This window comes from Wyeomyia smithii, chromosome 2, assembly GCF_029784165.1.
Source record: "Wyeomyia smithii strain HCP4-BCI-WySm-NY-G18 chromosome 2, ASM2978416v1, whole genome shotgun sequence".
NCBI lineage: Eukaryota > Metazoa > Arthropoda > Insecta > Diptera > Culicidae > Wyeomyia > Wyeomyia smithii.
The window spans coordinates 38,789,455-38,815,146 of NC_073695.1; the positions used below are offsets into that span (position 1 = coordinate 38,789,455).

At 37.1% G+C, this 25,692-nt stretch overlaps 1 protein-coding gene across 2 annotated transcripts; it reads right to left on the minus strand.

The window, feature by feature from the left end:
* Positions 1-769: 769 nt before the first annotated feature.
* LOC129724747 (uncharacterized) lies at positions 770-19,501 on the minus strand. 2 transcript variants are annotated; one of them, XM_055679890.1, is made up of 5 exons: positions 19,170-19,501; positions 18,385-18,555; positions 17,965-18,040; positions 17,510-17,886; positions 770-1,071 (listed from the first exon to the last, which is right to left on the minus strand). In XM_055679890.1, the coding sequence occupies exons 2-5, from the start codon at positions 18,550-18,552 to the stop codon at positions 964-966; spliced, it is 729 nt and encodes a 242-aa protein (XP_055535865.1). In that variant the 5' UTR covers positions 18,553-18,555; positions 19,170-19,501; the 3' UTR covers positions 770-963. The 2 variants fall into 2 exon arrangements, with proteins under 2 accessions (XP_055535865.1, XP_055535867.1); XM_055679892.1 differs by lacking the exon at positions 19,170-19,501 and adding an exon at positions 18,920-19,090.
* Between the last annotated feature and the right edge of the window lie 6,191 nt (positions 19,502-25,692).

Here is a 25,692-nt window from a genome sequence, read left to right on the forward strand (position 1 = left end):
TCAGTTTTCTTGATTCTAAATATACACTGAATAAATTCTGAATCCGCGTGAAAATAACTTCATTTGTACATTTTTAATCATTTCTGCTAAATAATTTTAAAAAAGAATTAATAGCAGTGTTATTTCTATCTGCGAATCGAGCTGAATATCAAGAAAATATATTGAAAGGTTAGACCCAATCAGTGAATATTCAGTAATAGGATTGCGTACTCTCATCGGACACTCTGAATCAACATTAGAAAATGAAAAACCACCAAAAATATGCCGCGTAAAAACGACTTTTTTTGAAAAAACCCACATAAAAGAAACCGCTTAGCTTCCGAAACCCGTTTTATCATTGCCCTGACATTTTTTCTAGTTTCTGAGCGTTAGCTCTCAATGTATTTTTATTCTGTTAACATTGGCTCTCTTTTCGAGCATTTTTACGTTCTGAGTTAGCGTTTTGATTTTTAGATGTAATTTCGGGCTGAAGAAATGTTTCGATTAAGTATGCATTATTAACTTTCTACTTTCTGATTACTAACTATAAAACGTGATTTTACTGTATCCGATGATTCAATGACGAACGATTTAACCAAATTGATCACCACAGAATAAACATTATCATAACTGAAAATAATAACAGATACGAATCAAATTATTGCAGTTAACAGTGCAGAACCCAAACCATGGAAATCACTTTGAAGCATGAGTAAACTTTAGTTGCTAATCGACCAGTGCCGAACGCACAACCCAAGCTAATGGATTCGGACTTCATAACATCTCTGCAAAACTTTTTCAAGGTCTGTATTTTCTGCTCTTCAACATTATGTTTTTTATACATATTAGAAACAAACATTCCCTCCACTAGAGTGGATCCGATCTGCTGCAGCAACTGTTCAATGCGATGGCAGGTCCTCTTTGGCAGCGGCTTCAAAGAGTGACGGAAAACCCGCTGGCCGAATGGATTTAGGAAAAATCCCTCTAGAACAACCGATGATCGTTCAAATCGTTCAAAATCAACTCCAGGTGCCGAAGTGATCTTCTAAATTGTTGCTGTAGAGTGAGCCGCAACAGTGATCCCAGTGTTTCCTGAAATGTGAATAGAGCTAGTTAGAAGTTCTATGTTCTATGTTAGAAGCTGTTCTGTTCGAGCCTACAATGATTATTCAAATTTCCTACTTATGCTAGCCAAAAGAAACAAATCTAGAACTTTTTTTAGAAGCTTACGGTAGTTTTAAACAAAATCTTGGAAAAGCTGTTCAAATACATATTTAATTCTACATCAACTGTAATAATCTTGCTTCACCCACGCTACATGGATTTACGTCCGCTTATTCAAACCTACTCTGGACACAGAACAGGAAAGCAGCAGCAAAAAGCAACCGAGTGGTCCTGCGAAATCCTCGACAGGAAAAAAAATATGCAAAACGTGCGGAGAAAAGTGTTTGAAAATTAAATTTTAAATTCCACTCGAAAGCTTTCCCGGCCATGGCGACGACGATGACGAAGGCAGGCAACGTCGACAACACTGACGATTCCACCTTTTCACTTTTGCTGTATAAAATGTTTTACCTACGTTTTTTCGCTTCTACTCAGATCAGAAGCAAGCAGTTTCTTTCTGTGCGCCAGTTCTGTGTGATCTTATCATCCGGCTGACAGTTTGATGCTGATTCACGTACAATTTTTTTTGTTTGGGAGGCGATGGAGCGAGCTGCGAAGTTGAGTCCTTTGAAGTGTAAGGCGTAGCATTTTTTTATCTCGAGAATTCAAAAGGGAAATAAGCTCTGCGGAAGTTCGTTCAAATAATTTTTAATATTAGAAATATAAACTGTTATCTTATTCGTCATTTCGACAATCAACTTCGGCTGCGTTATCCGAACCACACACTTCAATAACTACCGTCATTTTGAAACGCTGAGGGTTATTCAAAATGCTAGAGAGCTTGGTTATATCATTGCACACCTCCAAACCTTTCTGTCTCTTCCAATATCAGTGCGAAATTTATTAACACATTTGATCTTATTCATATTGTTTCTTTTGTTTCTAAGATGTATTTGACTGCCAAAGAGCATCCAATTGGGATATTTCCAGAACCATTTTTTTACTTTAATTCTATTAAATATCTAACAATTAGAGCCGCAAGGTTACAAAGTCCGTTTCGATAAGCATTTGGTCGTGGATTCCAATGTTAGAAGAATCTAGGCCATTCGATGCCGTCGGACTTAAGCATGAATATACTCTCAGGCTTCCCACTAACCCTTCCTTCACGTTGAATTTTACAATGCCTCTATGACTTGCAATGGACAGGCCGCATTAAATTTGATTTTCTACACCAAACTTCAAGTGTTTGTCGCTGCAGCTAGAACCAAGCAAATTTGGCATCGAGACTCTGCATGCACAATGGTGAGAAGGTGTGGAAAGTATGTGGCGGCGAGGGTCGGTTTTACCAGAGCGGTGGAACAACAAACGAGCTAGGAACGGGTTCTTGTGTAGGGGAGACTGGGGAGACTTGATCCCGTTTTCTTAATTCCATCATATTTGTAAGAAAACACATTCAAAATATGTTTCTGTTGCGGATTTGGATGAACCATATTAGTGTCTGATTACCATAAAAAAAAACTCATAGTTATATTGCTTTAAAAAGCAGTATTAGGGATTTTTGTAAAACATGCATAAATGAAAAAACAGGAGGGTTGTGTGCAAAGCCACGACCGCAAGATTAAAGTAGAATTCTTTTACAAGAAAGATTACCCGGCTGCTTGCGTGTCAGTCATTTTTTCTAGTAAATAATCGTTGACTAATCAGATCAATCGAATTTTGCGCTTCAACAAGGATTGATCATTTTCAATAATATACTAAGTTCCTTGTCATGGTTGGGCCTTGACAATTTTTAAGTTTTTAGATGAAATTTTTTCGGATGTCGTGCTCATGACTGAAGGAAAAGATAATTCAGTTCGTTTTGAGACACGGAGATGAAGTGAAATTTATAACTTACAAATTTAAAAATGTGGATTAACTCATTAGAAAATATCAACTCTTCGATCAAGTTTTTATTTCAACCTGAAAAAGACAATTTGTTGTTCATTTTAGTATCGGATAAGATGCCGATTACATCTTTGCGTTATCACTGACAGGGCGAATAAAGTATTCCTTGTGATAAAGTAAACAATGGAATGCTGATTTAACACTCAAAACTAGACGACTCACGTGTTGTCAAAATGAGTCAACTTTTCATTGAATGCAGTTACTAGTGCCCACTATCGCACTAAAGTGCCTCACTGCATCAGCGGCTATCGATGCTGAGATCCGCTGCAATTAGTTCGCTATCCATAGCCATGCCACAGTTGTGGCCGCTATACGCTGCCATTGGTATCCACTGTCCCTGCATCAGCTGGCCCAGCTGCTATCTTTGCTGGAATCCGCTGCAACTAGCGCGCTATCCATTATTGCTACGCCACAGTTGTGGCCGCTTTCCGCCATCGCCTGTATCTACTGCACTGCTAGTGCTGCTGCTAATGGAGGACGACTGCTGTTGTCGCTGTCTAGAACTATTATGAGCGGCTCCGGCTGAAACAGGCTCTAATATAGGCCCAATAGCATGTTTTCAATTGCAAGGTATATGATCCTGTCGACCGTGCTTGGGAAGCAATCATTTAACGACCAATCAGAGGTCGAATTTTTCGTTTTGGCAAGGCTTGACTATTTTCAATAGTACAAAAGTGTAAATAATAAAATTACAATTATCTTCTTTTGGGAAGAATCTTAGAAGATTTTCCAATCTATTGCTGCAAGAACGAAGGAAATTCATCGAATACTAACCGATTAATTAGCATTTGAAATTGGACATATTTTTCACTTTTTTCGGTTTTAGATTTTCATTTCACATCCCTATGTAGCCGAACTTCCTGAGAGAAGTATTCTACTTCAAAAAATCTCAGACTAGGGAAGAATTGATCCCTCATTTGGGTACACTTGATCCCCCTTTCGAAAAACATGTTGTTTTTTGCCTTATGTAGATGTAAAATTTGAGGAATCGTTCGTTTATTACGTAAACACTCAAGGGTCATTTTACTTCATAGACAATTTATTGCTACTGAAATGCTGTTGGTTAAAAATTTTTCTAAAATATGTTCTCAAATGGTTAAAAAAGTTATTTTAAAAAATTATTCGGTTGTCAAAAAAAATTAAAGTTTGCGTGGTTCCGTTTTCTTATTCTGCTGTTTCTCCTTAGGTTTCTTCATCTGCTTTGCCTTGAATTCTTGTTCGATTTTTACTCGAACCGGAGTGTCCGTCATGATCTGAGTCTCCCCACGCTTCCTGTCTTTCCTGGTATTTTTGCGGGGTGAAGCTTCGGGAAATGGTCTTCGGGAAATTCTTCTGGTGTTTTGATTCCACTCGGAAAAGGTTGAGGGTAATCTGAGGGTTCTTGTTCGATGATCGGAATTGATATTTGAGCAAGTGCAAAACCTACTGGAACTTGTTGAAGCCGGCATTTTTTTTCTCGGAAGCTTGGGTGTTTCGATTTTTGGTACACGTCGCGTTCTGGACTGCTTAGCGCCAGTGGAATCAGCAGATGATTTTTCTGCGGAAACATTCCCTGCTTGTTGATCAAGTGAAACGTTTATGGCAGATGGATGCTCGACACTTGCATTATAAACTGCTGCTAGAACTAGTTTAGCAAACTTATTTTTTGAATAGTTTTCTATGGGAAATCGGTTTAAACATTACCAATTCTTTTAGCTTACATATCTATCAATCTTATGTTTATGGATTTCATATTTAAGTGGTGATCATAGATGGTTCATTTGAAATCTTAAATTTGAAAAAAAAATCTCTGGTGGTGCTTGGACTCGATTTTTTTTTAATCTAGTATAATTTAGATCCTGGGTTTTCTATACCAATTTTTCATAACAGGAATACTGTTTCATGTAAAATAACACATTTCTCTAGGATATTTGAACAACATATGTTATTTCACCAGTGAGATACCTTGAAGGGATCAAGTCTCCCCCGGGATCAAGTCTCCCTAAGGGAACATACTTAAATGACGTAGCATTTTTTTCATGATTTTTAGGCCCCCCCTCTCCCCTCGTAGCATTTGGTCACAAAAACTAAACCCCTCCTGAAAAAAAACGTAGCACTCGATTAACCCCCCCCCCCCCACTGCGCTTCTGAAAAAACGTACAAAAATACAAGTTGTCAGGTTTTTTACGCGTTTTTATACGCGGACTTTTTTATTAGGTTTTTTTTACGCGATTTTTGAATTAACGCGGATTTTTCAACAAACGCGGTTTTTTTCACGCGATACCTCGCTAATTCAAAAACTTTTTTGCGAATTTTCGAAACAACGTGGGTTTGGAACCAGAACCGTAGAAGACTTAGTCAATTTTAAAACAATTTCAAAAACTAGTTCACCCGAAAATGAAAATGAAAATGAAAATTTTAAAAACTAGTTCTAGAGCGTCTCAGGTTTTTTCAAAGCCCTTCTTGCTGGTTAACTTTACGCGGTTTTTTTTAATTAATGTGATTTTTTTTACGCGGATTTCTGGATTAACGCGGTTTTTTTACGAGATTTCGTCGAACAAAAACGCTCTCAACGAGATTCCTGCAAACTGAGCTGTCAGAATAACGCGTGTTTCAGGACACACACTAACAGTTTTTTCGTGTCCGGGTTTAGAAAAAAGGAGCAGATTTTGCGGTTGATTATTATTATATAAAAAAATCTGCAATGATCTGATTAACTAAAATATTGAGTGAGTATACACTATTTTTTCTCAGAGCTTGTTTTTTGCTGCGAGAAAAATTCGAAGAAAACGATTAATTCTTTCTTCACTCAATTTCGCAGGTTATCAACTCTTTTCGCAGGATGGAAGTTGCAGAGTGATAGATGTTTGTTTATTTCCTGGAAGCAATCAAACTCCCCAGTTTTTAACAATGCTGTATTTAATTGAATCAGTTGACTTAGTAGTTAATAAATTAATTTGTATATTTAATCGTTTTAATCATAATAATTTGACAGTTCGAATTTCAGAGTAGCTCGACGAAACATTACCGAAAATCTCGTTAAAGTTTGACAAGTTTTTGATTTTTGCTTTTACAGAATCTCGGTGTTTTGATGTATTACCGAGATAAACATATAAATAAATAAATACAAAGACTTTTACCTCAGCTGTTGAAAATTCGGTAATTTATTTTACCGTACTCGATGATAATATCTAAGTGTGTAGTATGATCCATATCTGCAGAAAACACAGAAACACATTTAAAGCTACAAAAAAGCAACGATTTTTGTATTCAAAACAGATTGTGTGTTTGGAAATCCAAGTGATTGTTTATGTAGCAGAGCTTTTAGAAGATTTCAGTATGGCACAGATAAAAACATTTCGGCAGATCTCGCTGCAATATTTTGTGCAATGTTTTAGTGTATTTTTAGAATACATTTTTCCTGCAAAAAAAACAGTCTTTAAAAAAAATGCTACGTCGATTTCACTACAACCCCCCCTCCGCCCTTGTCACAGCTTGTCACAAGATGATGATATCCCCCCTCCCCCCTTGAAAGCTACGTCATTTAAGTATGGTCCCTAATGGGTAGAATGTAAAATCGCGGGATCAACTGGAAGGCAATCGTACTATGCGCAATTGGAGGCAACATACGACAGCTGTTCACCATGAGACATCAAGATCGTCATCAGGGATATGAACTCCAACTCCGTAGGGAAGTGATGTACAGACCGGTAATAAGGTCTCACAGCGTACACACCGAAACAAATGTCAACGTCCAATGAAGCATCAACTTCGCAGTTATCCATAAAGTTAGCCAACGATATCCATAAAACCACCTGGAGATCACCTGATCACCGAACAACAATCCAAATTGACCACGTTCTCATCAATGGCAGGTTGTTCTCAAATATCACAAACATTCGCTCTTTTTGGGGTGCGGATATCGACTCAGACTACCAGTACATGGCAATCCAAATTATCCATGGTGTTTCACTCACCAAAATTCAAAGTTCTTTTACTCGGCCAAACATCCGTCAGTTTCACAACCCACGACTGCCGAGGACTACGCGCGCCTGCTTGACGAGGTCCTTCTGAAGGAGCTGGAAGAATTAGGTGGTTCAATTCGCGACTACGAAGTTGAAAGAGATTTAAAAGGATGTTCGCTCCTAGGCGAACTCACATATGCAATTATCAAAATGTGTGTGATGACAAAGGCAAAAATATTTCTTTCCTTCTTTTTCTCATGCAAAAACCAAATAAATATCAGTCAGTACCTTCGTAGTCGCGAATTCTTGGACGAACTCGAAATGAGCTGACCATGATCCCAAAGAGAAAGAAGCGCCAGCAAGAGAACCGAGATCGTGAAGAGCTGGAGAAACTGTTTAAGGCTAATGACACGTGCATTTTTTGAGAAGGTTAACCGATCCCGTACACCGAGCTTAGACATGTGTAGGGGGAAGCAGTTCTCCTCGAATAACTCAATAGAACTGGAAAGTAAATCTTGAAATTATAGTAGTACCCCAGTTCTTGATATCCTGGATATTGAACGGTAAATTGGGTCGCTAAAGAACAATATGTAGAGCCTCATCTCTGGGTAATTTCCTAGCTTTGGGAGGAAGAGAACGATACTCTCTCAAACACAAATCATGCACAACTCCGGTTTTCCTGACGACTGATCAAAGCTACCATAGACTCGAATAACTTCGAGGCGTGCAAAGGGTTGAGATAAGGAAATGGACAATCCTGCACGTTGTTCAAAATTGCTTTTGGTGGTTTACTGCAACGAGCGGGTATGGAAACGAGAGGCACGACTCTCCTTAAAGGTATTCAAATACATTTAGATTCTTTTGCCGAACTCAGCAAACATTCTTTTGTGTTTTTAACAGCTGAGCCATCGGTAATCTGTTCGATAATTTACTTGCTTGCCGAGCGTTCGGTATTTTTTCATTGTTGCTGAAACGTCAAATAAATAAGATAGCTCAGCAAAAACTAACAAAGCGTTCAACAAAAGTTGCTGCATGAGTCACAAAGCTGACGATTCGTCAAAAGTTACGAAGCGTTCTTCAAAATGCATTTTTTGTTTTCTCTTGGTTTTAAAATTGGTCAAAACTTCAAACACTTCAATACTAATCGCTCAACACTAACTGTTACTTTTTGCAACCCCTGCTATTCCCTGGCAGTAGTTCTACAGTCAAGAGCTATACCGCACAATATAGAAGATGTTCCAAGGAACGGAATGGAATATAGCACCTAATTATCCTTTGATTGCACTAGCTATATTAATTTGATTTTTATTCTGAAGTGTTCGAAGTTTGAGACTGTTCAAAGTTTGAATCAAAACAGTATATGACCTCCCACGGACAGTGATTGTGGACGGCGCAGAATGAGTATGTATACTTGGAATCCTTGGTAACCGCCGACAATAACACAAGCAAGGAGATATAATGACGCAAAATCAGGCCTACTTTGGCATTCGCAGGTCGCTTCTATCAAAGAGCATAGGGTAAATATGTATAAAACGCCTTCTGCTACACTTCTGCTCCGGGCAATATGCCCCACCGCTAGTCGGGTTTATATGTTCATTGCTTAGGCGTTCACTTCTGAGGCTTCAAGCGCTGTTACTCTTCGCGTGCTGAGCTGAGGCATATAAAGCTATTGAACGGGGCATTTTATACTGCATCTGGGGCGTTTTGCCTTGGTAGATTGGAAAGCTTGCGATTTAATCATATTTTTTAATAAAATTTTGGTGTTTTTGTGTAACAGTTATTACAAAACAAAATGATAGCAGTGCATTACCAACTGAATAGTGTATCCAACTGCAAAAAAGATTTGTTGTTTGTGATAACCATAATTACAATATTGACGATGTTCCTTAGGGGGGGCGTAATATAGCTGTTTACCCTACTTCGCCGCACGAAACTGATGATAAGCTTCAGCTTTAGCTTGACGACCGCACATTCCTCCGTGATAGATCTGAGATAGTGAAGTTGCACAGAGAACTACGTATATGGCAACTTGGGATTAGTTTACCATATTCAATGTACAACAATTTAGTAGCCTCCGCTGTATAACGGCACCGGTAACGTCCTTACGGTGACAAGGGTGAGGAAGGAGATTGTAAGGAAGAAGGTATAACAGTCGTTGTTGTCGGAGACCGAGTTTACCTCTGCAACTCCACGACTGCGACGGAGAGGGAGGGTTGTGTCTCCTTGGTAAGTGACGAAATCAAACGATGTTGCGCTTGACGGTAACTCAAAATAAAGGCGAGCGATCATATCGTACTTTTCAAACACCGCACATCGACAAAATAAGATAAAACATGCTATAACTTTGTAAGGAAAAGTCATGGAGATGTGTGACCTTCAACAGAAACGTGTGTTCTGTATGCTTTTCTAGAACAACGTTTTCTTGTAAAATGTAACTAACAAAAGTTAAATGCAAAAAAATTAACTTTTAAGTAACTTTTGCGGAAAATACTCTGTAACTCTGTACCCAATTAAGTTTGGAATTTTGTTTGTTCAGCAAAGATTCATATTTTTGCACGTTCTAAAACTTTGCCGAATAAACCATTCCTCTATCTCTCAACACAAAAAATTTAGTATTTTCGATATATGAAAACCTGCTGTAACACATGCTCGCCGTACTATAATATGGGTGAATTGGGACAAATGGAACCTAAAAGAGTTTATAGTACTTCAGCTTATCTTCAAGGAAAAGTATTGACATCATGATTCCTCTTGCCCCTTTTTAACCTTTACGTTCTTGGAGTTATCGAAAAAATAAGCTAAAATAGGATATAGCTTTGTAAGGAAAAGCTTTGTAGATATATGGCCTTTGGCAAAAATGTGTGTTTTGTGTGCCCCAATAGTTCCTTCGAACAACACTTTCGTGTAAAATGCAACTAACAGAAGTTAAGTACAAAAAACTAACTTTTAAGTAAGTTCCATGTGATATACTTTATAACTTTGTACCGAAAAAAGAAAGGATTTTCATTTGTTCGACAAAGTTTCATATTTTTGAATCTTCTACAACTTTGCTGAATAAACTATTCTTCTATCTCTTAACAAAAAAAGTTACTTTCTTATTTTTATTATAATAAACTTTTTTCATATTTTTTGACAATTATGCGGATCGTTTATACAAACATTTGTTCCAAAGACACTATTAAGCTAGGATGACGGTGAAAGGCGCTATGGAATTAAGTTCCACTTTTTACATTATTGGACCACTGCACAATGGTCCAGAAACCAAATTTAGGGGGAAATTTGGGTCTAGAGCTCTATAGCAACATTTTAGTGAAAAACTTTCTTCTACAAAGTTGTTACATATAATAAAACGCACATTTAAAAATTATCAAAAATTAGGGTGACCAACATTTTCGATGCAATCAAGTATCTAACTTTTTTATCTTAGTAGATAGAAGAAAAATTTGTTCTACAATGTTATAGCTCCATTAATTTTCAGCAACTTTGTAAAAAAAGTTTTTTTCTATCTTTGAAAACAACTGATTTATATTAAAAAAAAACATATTTTACGCTCTAACTTTTTATTTCAAGTTTCATCTCAAAACTGTCTTCGAACGACTTTTAGAGCTTTTTGAGAGAAATAATTTGCAATGCTGACATCGTAAATATCTCAATTTTGCTCAAAGTTATTTATATTTTCCATCAAAAAATATGCGTTTTTCATTTGTATGTCATTCTTTTTGGGGCAAACATAAAAAATATCTATTGGTCTCATTTTGAAGGGCATACTTGACTCTATAAATGGAGGAACTTTTAGAAATATGTTATTTTTTTAATTTGAGTAAATTCAATTTAAAAACAAGACGAAAATTTCAATAATTTTTATATATTATGCATATAAAAGCACCCAGATTTATTTTTTGGTATTTTTTCTTATAACTAGACGTAATTACCTTTAATTTGACTTAAAAAGAACGAAAATCGATCAACCGGTTCAAAAGTTATGAATTTATTTAAAATTAAACACATCGAACACAGTCGTTTTTTATGGTCACCCTATTTCGAAGTTGGTCACGCAAAGTGCTTCAATTGTGCTCAAAATCGCAGGGATGCATCTATGTTGAAAATAATCAAACCCGTATTGTTTCGTTGGGTTGTTAGGGGGACTAGCTCCGAAATTGGGTGACCATAGAAAACGGCTATATTCGATGTATTTTATTTTGAAAAATTCATAACTTTCGAACCAGTTGATCGATTTTCGATCTTTTTGGGTCAAATCAAAGATAATTACGTCTAGTTATAAGAAAAAATACCAAAAAATAAATCTGGGTGCTTTTATATGCATAATGTATAAAATTATTGAAATTTTCTTGTTTTTAAATTGAACTTACTCAAATTGAAAAAAATACATATTTCTAAAAGTTCCTCCAATTATAAAGTTAAGTATGCCCTTCAAGATGAGACCAAGAGATATTTTTTATGTTTGCCCCATGAATGACATACTAATGAAAAACGCATATTTTTTGATGAAAAATATTAATAACTTTGAGTAAAATTGAGATATTTACGATATCAGCATTGCCAATTGTTTCTCTTAAAAAACTCTAATCGTAATTGTTCAAAGACAGTTTTGAGATGAAACTTGAAATAAAAAAGAGCGTAAAATATGTTTTTTTTAATATGAATCAGTTGTTTTCAAAGATAGAGAAAAACTTTTTTTACAAAGTTACTGAAAATTAATGGAGCTATAACATTGTAGAACAAATTATTCTTCTATCTACTAAGTTAAAAAAGTTAGATACTTGATTGCATCGAAAATATTGGTCACCCTAATTTTTGATAATTTTTAAATGAGCGCTTTATCATATGTAACAACTTTGTAGAAGAAAGTTTTTTCTAAAATGTTGCTATAGAGCTAAATTCGGTTCCTGGACCATTGTGCACTGTGCACTGCACAGTGGTATAAAAAGGCAAAAAGTAGAACTTGATTCTATAGCATCTTTCATATTTATCTTAGCTTAGTGGTGTTTTCGGAACAATTGTTTGCATGAATGACCTTAAATTGTCAAAAGTTAAGAAAAGTTTGCTATAAAAAAAAAACAAAACTGACGTTTTTGTTCTGTGATAGAGGAATAGTCAATTTTGCGAAGTTGGAGAAGATGTAAAACTTTGCTCAACAAAAATAATTCCATGAAGATAGGTACGATATTATTAGGTATATTATGTGGAAGTTACTTAAAATTTAGTTCTTGTACTTTTCTCAGTTGCATTTTGCATAAAATGTTGTTCGGTGGAATTATTAGGCCATACGAAACACATTTTATTACCAAAGACCACACATATCAAGGACTTGTCCTCACAAAGTTATAGCATATTTTAGCTAATTTTTACTTAAGTGATTCAATTTGTTCAAATTGTTGTAGGTTTCATTTGTCCCAACTCTCCCATATGGGAGTACGGCGAGCCTATGTTACAGTAGGTTTTTAATTATTAAAAATACTGACTTTTTGTGTTAAGAGATAATTTCGCAAAGTTGTAGAACAAGTAAAAAAATAAAAGAGCATTTCAAATTAAGATTTCTTGAAATATTGATTTTTGTACAGTCAGGTTTTTTTACGCGGATTTTTGAATTATCGCGGTTTTTACGCGGATTTTTTTATTAACGCGGTTCTTTACGCGGGTTCTTGAATTAACGCGGTTTTTTTACGCGATACCGCGCTAATTCAAAAAATTTACGCGAATTTCCGAATTAACGTGGGTTCAGAACCAGAAACGTTTAAGTGTTAATCTAGTAAAAGACTTAGTCCAAAAAATACCCTCCGCCCACCGAAAGATCCGGAATGACCGTCAAAGAGGACAACTCAAATACTGGTTCTAGAGCGTCTCGGGTTATTTTCTAAAGCCCTTCTTGCTGGACTACTTTACGCGGATTTGAAAAATAACGTGTTTTTTACGCGGATTTTTGAATTACCGCGTTTTTTTTAAGCAGATTTTTGAATTAGCTCGGTTTTTTTACGCGGATTTTCGAATTAACGCGGTTTTTTTACGAGGTATGTATCCCGCGCGTAAAAAAAACCTGAGAAAACACATTTTTGTCAAAGATTTCACATCTCCAGGCCTTTTCTTTACAGAGCTATAGCATATTTTAGCATCTTTTTTCTTCCAATAATTCCTCCAAACACCGTATACTTGTAGAATGCGACTAAAAAAACAAGTACAGAAACTAAATTTCTATATTCCAAATGATATATTTTATTACTTTGTATCCAATAAAAAAAGAATTATGTTTGTTCAGAAAAGTTTAATATTTTTATATGTTCTATAATAAACCATTCGCGATGTTAAGTACGATCGATTGTGATTTTCAGCTGTACACTTACTTTTTAAACACAAACCTATTGAACACACCATTTTTTCACTGTCGTGAAGACTCAAATCAACCTGCGTATGTTTTGACAGAAACCACGTTATGAAAACAAAGGAATAAACCATCAAAAAGGCTATGAGAAACCCACACTTGAGATGTGAAATAGTGCTTTTGTTCCGAGTGCGTTTCAGCATTTGGTCACATTTGTTGTGAGAATTTAACGAGCTCGTTATCTTAAAAGTTGAATATCTCCGCGACGGCGCATATTGTATTTTGTGAATAGGTGATTCTTATGTAAAATTTTCCGCTAAACACATTAATAACATCAGATTTAAAAAAAAATTTGGGGTTCTTTGAGATAAACGAAATTTTAGTTTTTAAAAGTAAAAATATCAATATTGACAACACTGTTTGCAAAATCTGATGATGCCATTCGATTGTAAATTTAATAACCTTTAAAAAGAGTGTCCAATATTGTCTGTAGCTCTTACGGCCTCTGAGATATGATGTTTTTCTAAAACGTGGAAAACGAGTGTTTGTCAAAAAATACAAAAATGGAGGGCCCCACAATTGGAGGGGGTTTGTCCGATTCACCCAATACTCTGGATTTTTCAGTTTCGACCTAAAACAAGTCATTTTATTCATTTTGAAGTGAATCAGAGAGCGTCGTTGCATTTGCCTGATCACTTGACATGAAATGACCCATATTTATCTTATTTCTCTCATTTCTCCAATTTACAGTTACATTTCTACAAATTTTGAAATTGAATCAGTTCTCGGTTTTGTCAAGTGGTTGAAAGTTTCACGTTGAAAATATGGTAAAATTGGATGATAAATTGATCAAAAAAGCGTGATGAGATGAATATATGTACTGAGTTGATTATAGGAGCGATTACCCTAGTAAACTTTTAATATCATTTGAAAATTTGATCATAAAGGTCAATAATACAAACAATATTTCTGAAGACACCATTAAGTTAGGATGGAGGTGAAAGGTACTTTTGAAGTAAGTTCCACTTTTCGCTTCTCAGAGTCTTAGTTGTCACGTATGAAAGTTAGCGTGCAGAAATTTAGTCTTCATTGTAGAACCGATCACTGCATCAAGAGGATGGCTTACTAGAAACTGGCTCGACCCACAGTAACAGAGCAGCGGCCGCTCATTCGATCGTAGTCTTTCTGACAAAATTTACGGTGTGCCTTGGAGCTGCTAGCAGGTCGATACTGGGGCGAAACAGAGCGAAAAAAGTTATGTTTTCAGAAAAACTTTCAAACGAAAAAAAAAAACGATTTTGAAAAAGCGTGTTCCAAGAAAAACTCTTTCGTCGTATATAACGTACAGATAAAAGACCGTAGTAGTTTGCTCTTCTTTCATTCAAATTTTTCTATAACTTTGCTGAAGCAAGCAATCTGGTAAATTGAAAATTATAAAAAAAATATATAACTGTTAGGTGGTTGATCGAAAAACCGAAAACGTCAAAGGTAAGGCCTTGTTTTATGGAACAAACTTACTGAAGACATTGAGTATAGAAAATAAAGACCACTGTGCACTGTGAGACTTTCGAATAAATCTTTCCACTGATTGTAAATGTCATGAATTATAAAACTTATTAAAGAATATTAAAGAGGTTATTCCATAAAATGGTGGTTGAAAAACATGCTTTACAATGTGTATTACATCATTTTTATATAATTTTTTGTACTTTACGACTATTAAATGGGCCTTGCTTTAAAATGTATCATACGACGATTTTTAAATTTTGACCAGGGATCCAGAACGTCATAACGAACCGAATGATGTACTCAGATCTTTTGGTGCATTTTTTTTTTCAATAAAAGTCTGTGGAATCACCGTGCTAGACTACTTGATGTCTTAAAGGTAACATTTTTCTGAAAAGGTAGTAGCATCCTCCCTTAATGCCTTGTTCAGACTACGCGGCATATCACCTGATACCGCCAGATGATATCGGATATCACTTCGAGTGTTCAGACTACAGTGAGATGATATGGTTTGATATTTGCTTCAAATAAAAGATTAAAGCTATTCAAACCACTCCTATGAATTTCGGTGCCCCTAGTTATTACCAAAATGCGTCAACTAACGTGAGAGTTCGTATATTAATTGCTCGCCGGGTTCGTCGCTTTAACGTTATGTTTACGAGAAAACTCATTTAAGTCTCTGGAAAAACGGTAATGGCTTGGGACACCAAAATTCACAGAAATGGTTGAATAGCTATAACCTTTCATTTTTTCCGGTTTGAGCTTTTGGAGTGCACCTGTATTGACTAGTGTTATCAACGTGGGTGAGTAGATTTTTTTCTCTCCTTTTGGCTCCCATTAAGAATAACTTTCAACTCACTGCACGAAACACAAGTTAAACAAACCACTGTAAAAAAGTTCTTGCAGGGGTCACTTTCCGCAGTAAGTGATTCCGGATTCTAACTGAACAGAAGCTCAAGACAAGATGGTTCATCTTGGTGGATTTGATAAATTAGACTGTTGGCTTTTGAGGAAATGCCCTTTCTACTTCCGTAGAATGTAACAAAACTTTGTGGTATGCAATTGTGAACTGGGCAGACTACGAAGCTCTCAATTGTGCCTTAATTAATACTGATTAGAACCCTCTTATGAACGTTCAAAACGCTGTTGAGTAGTTCGTTAGTATTTTCAACGAGTTATTTTACCAGTACGATTCGAATTTCTTGCGAACTTTGAAGCGTCTTAGAGTCAAGGAATTGAAAAAATATGCAATATGCTAATGTGATAACTCCCAAGACAATCGAATATGTAATGCAATCGGTAGATAGAAGAATCTATATTTCCTACACTGTGTAGTTCATGATACCTGTCCACAAAAAAGAATACAAACGTAATGTGGTCAATTATCGCGGATTTACATCACTTTGGCAGGAGACTTTTCGCCGGATCGACACGGACTCTTTTTCGGTATATCTATTAGCACAAATTTTGTTCAGCTTACGTAATATTGCCTGAAAAATATGGAAAACGGTGATCAAATTGAAACCGCACCGTTTATGAGTCTCATCATTTTTCACACGTTAGCTAAAGTCATATCTGGTCAGTCTTCGTTGAACTTTCTCATATGTTCTCCAAGGCAGCATCCTTGGTCCACTATTATTCTCGTTATTTTTCAACGACCTGCTGTCCTGCTTGCTTTCATATGGAGTAGAAATAATGTATTCTCTCGACTTGACAATATATTTCATCAAACGGAATATGGTAGACTGCAGGGAACTTCAGCGGATGATTGATCTCATTCAAGATCAAAACTGCATCGGTGCCCAAAAATGCTGTATTATATCGTATACCCATGCAACCACACCAATTAAGTTTTGTTCCACTTAGCATTTTGCCGTTTCCTTGTGTGTACTGCAGCGCCTCTAATCCTTGTAGTTGTTTTGATCTGGAAGGTTAGTTGAACGCGAAAGACGAGAAAAAAACGTGCACACCTGCGTTGAAAACCCTGAAAACTACCGAAATCGATAATGAATACAGTGATCAAACGTTACCGGGACACGGTGAATCGCGCTAAACAAACCAAACGTGGAAGTGGAACACAGAAGGACAGTCTGGAATAATCCTGGGATCTCCATCCATGTTTTGGCGAAAAGGTTCAACTTCTTTCTTATTCACCTGACAAAACAATTTATGTATTCGATTGTGAATGTGCTATGTAATAAGTATTTAAAAGGCTTTTCCTCATCGCCCCTCATTAAGACTGTGTAGTCCGGCTGAAGGAAATAAACAAATAACCAACAACTACGCTAAAAGCGTATAATTGAGTTTTTGTTTTTTTTTTTTTTTTTTTTGAAGTTGTTGAAATCGTAGGTAATTTTTTAAATTACATGGGCTGGAGCTGACCTAGCATTTCTTCGTTGAATGTCAAACAATATTTAATCAGAGAATTTCCGCTTAACTCGTTCTGGTCTCCAATTTCATAGTTTTTTTTTTTTTCAGTTTGCTGTTTGCTTAGAACGGAAATTCGCTAAATTAAATGTTTGTTTTGGCTATTATAATTCAATTATCTGATTTCTAGCTTATTTTCCAGTGCAGCATTATTCCACATCTTTAAAATAAAAATAGTGTAGCCGAACTAAAATAAAAACTAGCGTCCTCAACCGGCTTCTGGCCAACACTAACTAGAAAGGGGCCCACAGAAAGTATCCATAATCACCTGAAATAAAAGTGAGTTATGTTTGAAATAAAACTTTAAACTGAGACTGCTGCCGGCGCTGGTCTGGCAGTCTGCCTCGGCTGGCCGAAGCCGGTGCTGATGGTCATGATGATGACGCTGACGATGGTGATGATATTTCAGCTGCTCACCGCTAATGACATTTGCGGTTCCACACCGGTCGACCATTGGCACCACCGGCAAGGATGAACTCCGATCGATGGACGGTTGTCCCGGGTTGAACAGAGGAACTTTGGACATTAAATTGTTTGCGTGGAACCAAAATTCCACTCGCGGATGAAACGAACTCGGGGCCGATTCCAACGCTATATGCCGACCCGCAACGTATTCCGTCACATTGAAATGCAGAACGGATTGATCTGGGCAAGCAATTTATGAAAATTTCCCCGCAAAGTGTAGTGCAAATATTACTGACGTTTACGAAACCGCATACTCACCCATAATTACTTTGTAGGATTTTCCAACCCCGAGCGGGCGCTGGTCGCTGGCCACGAATGATACCACACTCAACCACTTTCCGTAGCGCAATGCAGTGATGTGCAGGATGGCCAAAAATGTGGGTCATCGCCACCACCGTATCCGGCGCAGTTTTCGTTTCCAGCATGAGCGAGCATATGAGAGAACAAGAAAAAAACAGGTAATATTTGAATACGCAGTGGCTGGGAAGTATCAGAGCTACAAAAAATAAATGGGCAATTTCGCTTCTATGGGAAACTAATGTTCTGTTTTCTAAACGGCCACTGTCAACTCTCGAAACGTGTCAAGTAGCAATAAGAGAGCGCCAATCAAGCCGCCTTTTATTATTCAGCAAAGCACGTGAAAAATGAGGCTTTCTTACGACAACTGCCAACACTAACCTTATCCAGCACGGCGCTGTGGGTCACGAAGTCGTACAAAACGTTACATCCGATCTGCTGGAAGCTGTGACACGTAACCGAGGCATACGAGTTGGCCACGTCCGGCACCTTCAGCCAGTAGAGCCACAAAACGGAAACCGTCAGCAGGAATGGAATTTTCAGTGCCATTTTCTGCAAAGTGGAAAAGAACGTGAGCGAAGCGTTAGCGTTGTAGGTGAGAATTGCTCCAGTGGCTTTGATTGCTTAAATCGAAACGAATCTAATAGCCTTCTTGAGCATTACAGCAAAAGAAATGAATGCCTAGATTCTGAAGATAGAGATAGAAAATTCTTAAACATTATTCTGTCTCAATCGAAGTTTGAAACAAATTAGACATAATATAGAAAGAAACAAACCGAATCAAAACTGTGACAAGAATGAAAGTTCAGGAATCAATACCCCGGAAAAAGAATATGAAAAAATGACGCTTGAAATCAGTAAGTTGTGAAATGTGAATCATGGTATTACATCGGAGGACGTACGCAAGCCAACGTACTTTGAATCTCAATCACCGCACCACAGTCAATTTTTGCCTCCACCAAGAATCGTTAACAACGGAGACTCATGAAACGCAAACCATGCATCATGTAGGATCCTTTTTGTGTGATATGAATACACTTTATGGCTCACAAATGTTTCTGTTTTATTTACGCTTGCGTAACATCAAGGGCAATAAAAGAAATGTGATTGCCAACCCCTGCAAAAGAGATGTTCGTTTTTTTTTTAAGTTGTACCAAACCAAATACCTTTCAACTATTGCTTTTCAACTGCCAGTTGACACCTACAAAAAAATCCTTCGCACTGATCACTTTTTCCCTCAGAATATAACGTTATTTATTCGACTAGTGATTGAAACCAATAGCACGCACACGAATCGACCCAGATTGTCGCACTGTCCGCAACAACAAACGAAAAAAAAAACGTGTCAACAAAATTGCACTCCTGGGAAATTGCGTCCATCACGCGTCGCTAGCTGAAATGCTGACGAGTTGACAGCATGTTGAATGGAAATAGCAAAACAAGAAAAGTATGGATGATACGCGAAACGCGACCAGGCTTCCAACGCGGGAGCGGAAACCTGTCGAATTGAAACGAAGGTTCGGGAAAAAGCGAACGCGGGGTAGCATAAAAAAGCTTATTTGACTTTCAAATGTATTTTTCCCACAACGTCACAACCTCCCGTCGACCGGCGCACTGTCTGCCAAACCCCTGCCCTTTGCTGTTCTTCCAACCAACTTTTAAGAATTTGTTTACAAAGTGTAAAACATATATTTTAAATCACAGAATAACAATTTTCAATGTTAATTCTAACAATTATTTTGTATTAAAATAAAAAAGTTGCCACGTAGCAAATAGTTACAAAGACTTTCAATATGCCGAAAAACATTTCCTCCGTTTGTCTGTGTCAGCCGTACTTACAGTTACAAGAGGAATAAACAGCTACAGTGATACCCCGCAAGTGCACTGACATTCGTACTTTTATGTTTTATTGAATGTGTTGCCAAGCTAAAAATAGCTCGCTTCAACACAGACAAATTGTGGGGGTGTAAAACATTCCAAGATTACAGCCTTTTCCAGTTCCAGTGTTGTGTTGCCGTTTTGCCGGCAGCAGTTAAGATCCAATGGGTAAAATGAGGTCACAGAAAAGTCATATCATTATCACAACCTCATACTCTCTATTGTTACACTAGAATTCCAACATTCAATTGAACGCTAAATTACCACCAACAGCTTTCAACATAATTCTGACAGGAATTATGCTCGCTGCCTGTCGCTTTATTGCACACACACAAAATGCAGGCATTTTCGCGTTAAATCAGACAAACTTCATTAACGGTCTTTTTTCCTGTGGTCGGAAAGCACGACGACGACGACGACGACGGCGACGACCAACAACCGATGGCCCATGCCACCGGCACGAGAAGAAGGAAAAAGCTAGTTCCCGCTGTGTGTATTCCAGAGCATCCTGGCAATAAATATCCCGAGCAGAAACACATTATGAAAATTTATTTCACTCGCGCACTTCACCGAAACTCAACTGCATTTAGCGATAGCGGGCCCATGTTCCGCGACGTACGATGGATGTTATTACGCGCGAACGAACGCTGTAACACCGCGGGAAAGTGCTTTTTCCACGTTGTGCCGCCAGTTTCAACGAGCACTAAAATCCGACGGAATTAAGTTCCGTTTCGCTGCCCGGGACGCGATTTTCGTCGACTTGCGTTTCGTTGGCCACCCGGGGTGCGGTTTATTTGCGGTGCACATTTTACCTCGAAGCGAGGAGGCAACTCGTAGCTTGTAGGATTCAATTTGTGCCGAAAAAAGCTTGGCAAGTGCGTATCTTTTCGTGGTGAGCTGCCTTGTATTATTTTTATCGTTTATCCATGCGAGTCGCCCCAGGCTTTCACATACGGACTATTTCGCGAGGATTGTACTAGTACTTCTATTTCTACTTCTACTATCACTTTTACTACTACTTTTACTATTACTTCTCCTACTATTTGTTATATTACTTCTACCAAGGTTCTACGCAAGACGCCGTGGCGAAGACAATATTCGTTAAAGAGATGACGTGAACTTAATTGAATTGACAGGTAGAAATTATGACCTTATTCGTGATAGCAATTTTTGAGTGCATGTGAGCTTCGCTCGGGAATATTGAATTGATTCAAAGTGAATCTTCAAGTGCGTAACGTTTGGATCAGGTATGACGACTCCAAAGTTGACACTTGATGAAAACACATGGTAGTTGATTGCATACAAGCTGTTGCTATGCTTCTATGCAATTCAAAGAGAATGAAAGAATTTGGATGCAATGAGGCGATAACCAGGAGCCTCAATCAGACAAACTGGAGTTTTTTGTCCGTTTTTAAGTTTTCTAAATTTCAGGCTTCAAATGCTGAGTTGACAACCTGGAAGGAACGACCGACTTAGCTCCGGTCCTCACAAGTTCTTATCTCACGCATCCACGAGTCACATGATCACAATAGACTGCCAGACGAAACATGAACAGAGCTGATTGGCGTGGAGAGGAGCCTGGGCAATGTTGTCAATCCAGCAATAACTAAGTGAGAAGATGCGACGCGATCATTGGCGCGCTAATCATATTTCGGCGGAAGAGGAAATGCTTCGCTGACATGAGCGTCTGTTCACCAAGATGGTGCGGCTCGAAACAGCGTCTGTTCTCCATTTTAGGGGCGGATGATGGATGTCCTGGTGTCAACGTGGGACTCTAAACAGTGCTGACACGATGGCCCACCCGCGCGGACATTGATGCTGCAGCAAGGGAACTGTCAAAACGTAATGCGATATAAACTGAAGCGAAGACAGCAGACCCATTAGTTCCGGGACAATCAGTGCGTCTTGAACTGTCCTACAGGTCAGACGTTTTTTCGGTTGCTTGTGGACTGGTCTTTGACTGCCTATAGCTTCAAAGTTTGTGTTTTGTCAGTGTGTCTTTTGAAGACTACCTGAAAGTTATTTCCCATCAGTCTTTCTCAAGACTACCTACTTTTGAATTTAACATTTGTTTTAACTTTTTTCGTATCACCTGAAATGGCTGGACGGAAAAAAAAACCTCGCATCGCTGCGGGGAGGAAAAGATAGGCATCTCTTTCTGACACTTCGAGTGTCTGTAGTGACAATCCTTTTGATATTTTGCCTGAGCAAGAAGCTGGTGAAATGGAAGTTGTTAATAATGAAACTATACGAAATATAAAATCTTCAAAAAAGGAGAAAGTTCCACCTATTGTGGTAACTATTTCTTCTGAATTTAATATATTCAAAAAGGAACTTTCAACGTTTGTTTCTGACGTTAAAGTTACCTATCAAATTGGCCGTAGAGGTGAATGCCGCTTATTAGCCGACTCAGTAAAGGGTCGTGATCGTCTTGTTCAGTATTTAACTGACAAGATGTACAAATTTTTTACATATGACACCAAGAACGCCAAGCCGTTCAAGGTTGTCTTGAAAGGTCTCACCAACGATCAAACCGTTGATGAGATCAAACTTACTTTGACAGAATTACTTGGCATAGCCCCTACCCAAGTAATTCTAATGAAACAAAAATCACGAGGCGAAAACAGTCAGAGAACTGGAATTTCCCTTGTTAATTATTTAATTCATTTTAACCGCAATGAGGTTAACAACTTAAATTTTTTTGAAAAAGCACATGCTTTGTATAATGTGCGTGTAAAGTGGGAAATTTATAGGAAGTATGGCGGAGGTGAAAAGCATATCACCCAATGCCGTACTTGCCAACGTTATGGCCATGGTTCCAAATTCTGTAACATGGACCAAAAATGTCTTAATTGTGGAGACTCTTCTCACAAAAAGGACACATGTCCTGTGAAAGAGAGTAAAAATTTTCGCTGTGCGAATTGTAACGGCAACCATATGTCAAATTTTTATCAATGCCCAGTCCGTTTAGCAATTGTTAAGGCAAGGCAAGGTAAACAAAATTCAATTTCTCAATTAAAACCAACTTCAAAACAAAATTCTCCAAGCGTACCAGTGACGCATAATTTACCTACTCCTTTGCATACCCGTTTAACTTATGCACAGGTTACAGGTAGTTCGAACATTATACCGCCTAGTGTTGGTAGTTCAAAAATGACCGTTAATATGGGTGAGCAAAACACGCTAGAAAATGATTGTACACCTATCACTCCAGCTAATATTGCTACCGAAAATATTTTTTCTAATGTCAACTGCCTGGGGCCTATTACGGCAGGTAAACTTTCTTTTTTGCAACAGGCAATGTTCGATCTTATGAACGCCATGTTGCAGGCAAAATCAATGTTTGAAGCCTGAAAGGCACAAATTTTACTATAAAATTGTTTCTAATTTAAAATTTAGCAATGATTTTAAATAAAACAATTAAAATATTGAATTGGAATGCTCGCTCATTGAAGGCCAATGAGAATGAGCTTTTTAATTTTTTAACAGTAAATAATGTGCATATTGTAATTATTACTGAAACATTTTTGAAACCTAACATAAAATTAAAATATGATCCCAATTACGTGGTTCATAGATATGATAGGATTCAGGGTTCCGGCGGTGGAGTTGCAATTGTTATTCATCGCCGAATCAAACATCGTGCTCTTCCCCATCTTGAGACGAAAGTTATTGAAACTTTGGGAATTGAAGTTCAAACTGAACTTGGGATTTTATTCATTGCCGCAGCATATTTACCATTTCAATGCACACGCGAGCTCAAAAATTATTTTAAAGGTGATTTACAAAAACTTACCAGAAATCGTTCGAAATTTTTCATAATCGGCGATTTTAACGCTAAACATCGTTCATGGAATAATTCTCAAAGTAATTCAAATGGCAAAATTTTATTCAATGATTGTTCTTCAGGATACTATTCTATTTTGTCTCCGAATAGTCCTACATGCTTTTCTTCTGTAAGAAACCCTTCAACAATTGATTTGGTGCTAACAGATCAAAGTCATGTATGTAGTGATTTGATCACACATGCTGACTTTGATTCTGACCATCTTCCAATAACTTTTTCTTTATCACATGAATCAGTTTTAAACCCTATGAGCTCTGTTTTTAATTATAACAAGGCTAATTGGAAAAGATACAAAACTCATATTGAGAGAAATTTCAATAATGAGCTTGATTTGCAAAACAAAGTGAATATTGATTCCGCTTTGGAAGCATTAAAATGTGCAATTGTTGATGCCAGGAATTATTCTGTTTCAAAGGCTCAAGTGAAATTTGATTCATCAATAATTGACGAAAATCTTCAACTTCAACTTCGTTTGAAAAATGTCCGCAGACGTCAATATCAACGTACTCATGACCCTGTTTTTAAAACTATTTATAAAGATTTACAGAAAGAGATTAAACATAGATTTACTCTTCTGAGAAATCAAAATTTTGAGACTAAAGTTGAAAAATTGAAACCATATTCAAAACCATTTTGGAAGCTGTCGAAGATTCTTAAGAAACCTTCAAAGCTTATTCCAGTTTTAAAAGATGGTGAACGTTTTCTTGTATCCAATGAACAAAAGGCTCAAAGACTTGCTCAGCAGTTTGAGTGTTCATAACTCAAATTTGAATTTTGTGAGTCCAATTGAAAATGAAGTCACACGTCAATTTGATTTAATTTCTTCCCAGAATTTTTTACCTGCAGAAATAATTGAAACTAACTTGAATGAGATTAAATCAATTATTAAAAATTTCAAAAATTTATTTTTAGTGAAAATTTTCAATTGCTGCTTCAAAATTTCATATTTTCCCAAATTATGGAAAAATGCAAAAATTACTCCCATTTTAAAACCGGATAAGAACCCAGCTGAAGTTTCAAGTTATCGACCAATCAGTTTGCTTTCTTCAATAAGTAAACTGTTTGAGAGAATTATTCTTAACAGAATGATGTCACACATCAACGAAAATTCAATTTTTGCAAATGAACAGTTTGGATTTCGCCATGGGCATTCCACAACTCATCAATTGCTCAGAGTTACTAATATGATACGAGCTAACAAATCTGAAGGTTATTCCACTGGAGCTGCTCTTTTAGACATAGAAAAAGCATTCGACAGTGTTTGGCATAAAGGTTTGATTGCGAAATTGCAAACTTTTAATTTTCCAATTTTCCTAATCAAAATTTTAAAAAATTATCTTACTGATCGAACTCTGCAGGTTGTCTATCAGAATTCAAAATCTGATAGATTTCCTGTCAGAGCAGGTGTACCTCAAGGTTCGGTCTTGGGTCCAGTCCTGTACAACATATTCACTTCATATCTTCCTGATTTGCCTCCAGGATGCACAAAGTCATTGTTCTGCGATGACACAAGCATTTCCGTAAAAGGAAAAAATCTTCGTGTCATATGCAGTCGATTGCAGAAAAGTTTAGATATTTTTTCTTCCTACTTGCAAAAGTGGAAAATCTCTCCCAATGCTTCTAAAACTCAAATGATAATTTTTCCGCATAAGCCTAGGGCTTCTTTCCTCAAGCCAAACAATAATCACGTTGTCAAGATGAATGGGGTTATTTTAAGTTGGTCCGACAAGGTTAAGTACTTGGGACTAATTTATGATAAAAAACTTATTTTCAAAGAGCACATTGAGAGTATACAAGCCAAGTGCATCAGATATACGAGATGTTTATATCCTCTCATTAACAGGAATTCTAAACTTTGTTTAAAGAACAAACTTTTGATTTACAAACAAATTTTTAGACCAGCAATGCTTTATGCTGTACCGATCTGGTCAAGTTGCTGTTCAACAAGGAAGAAAACGCTCCAA

Excerpts from the sequence above, each read along its gene's own strand:
- LOC129724747 (XM_055679890.1), bottom strand. The coding sequence starts at position 18,552 with ATGGCACTGAAAATTCCATTCCTGCTGACGGTTTCCGTTTTGTGGCTC. Across the intron at positions 17,887-17,964 it reads ATCCTACAAAGTAATTATGG|ATCAATCCGTTCTGCATTTC; the intron begins GTGAGTATGCGG and ends TTGCTTGCCCAG. Across the intron at positions 1,072-17,509 it reads ATAACTCACTTTTATTTCAG|GAAACACTGGGATCACTGTT; the intron begins GTGATTATGGAT and ends TTCACATTTCAG.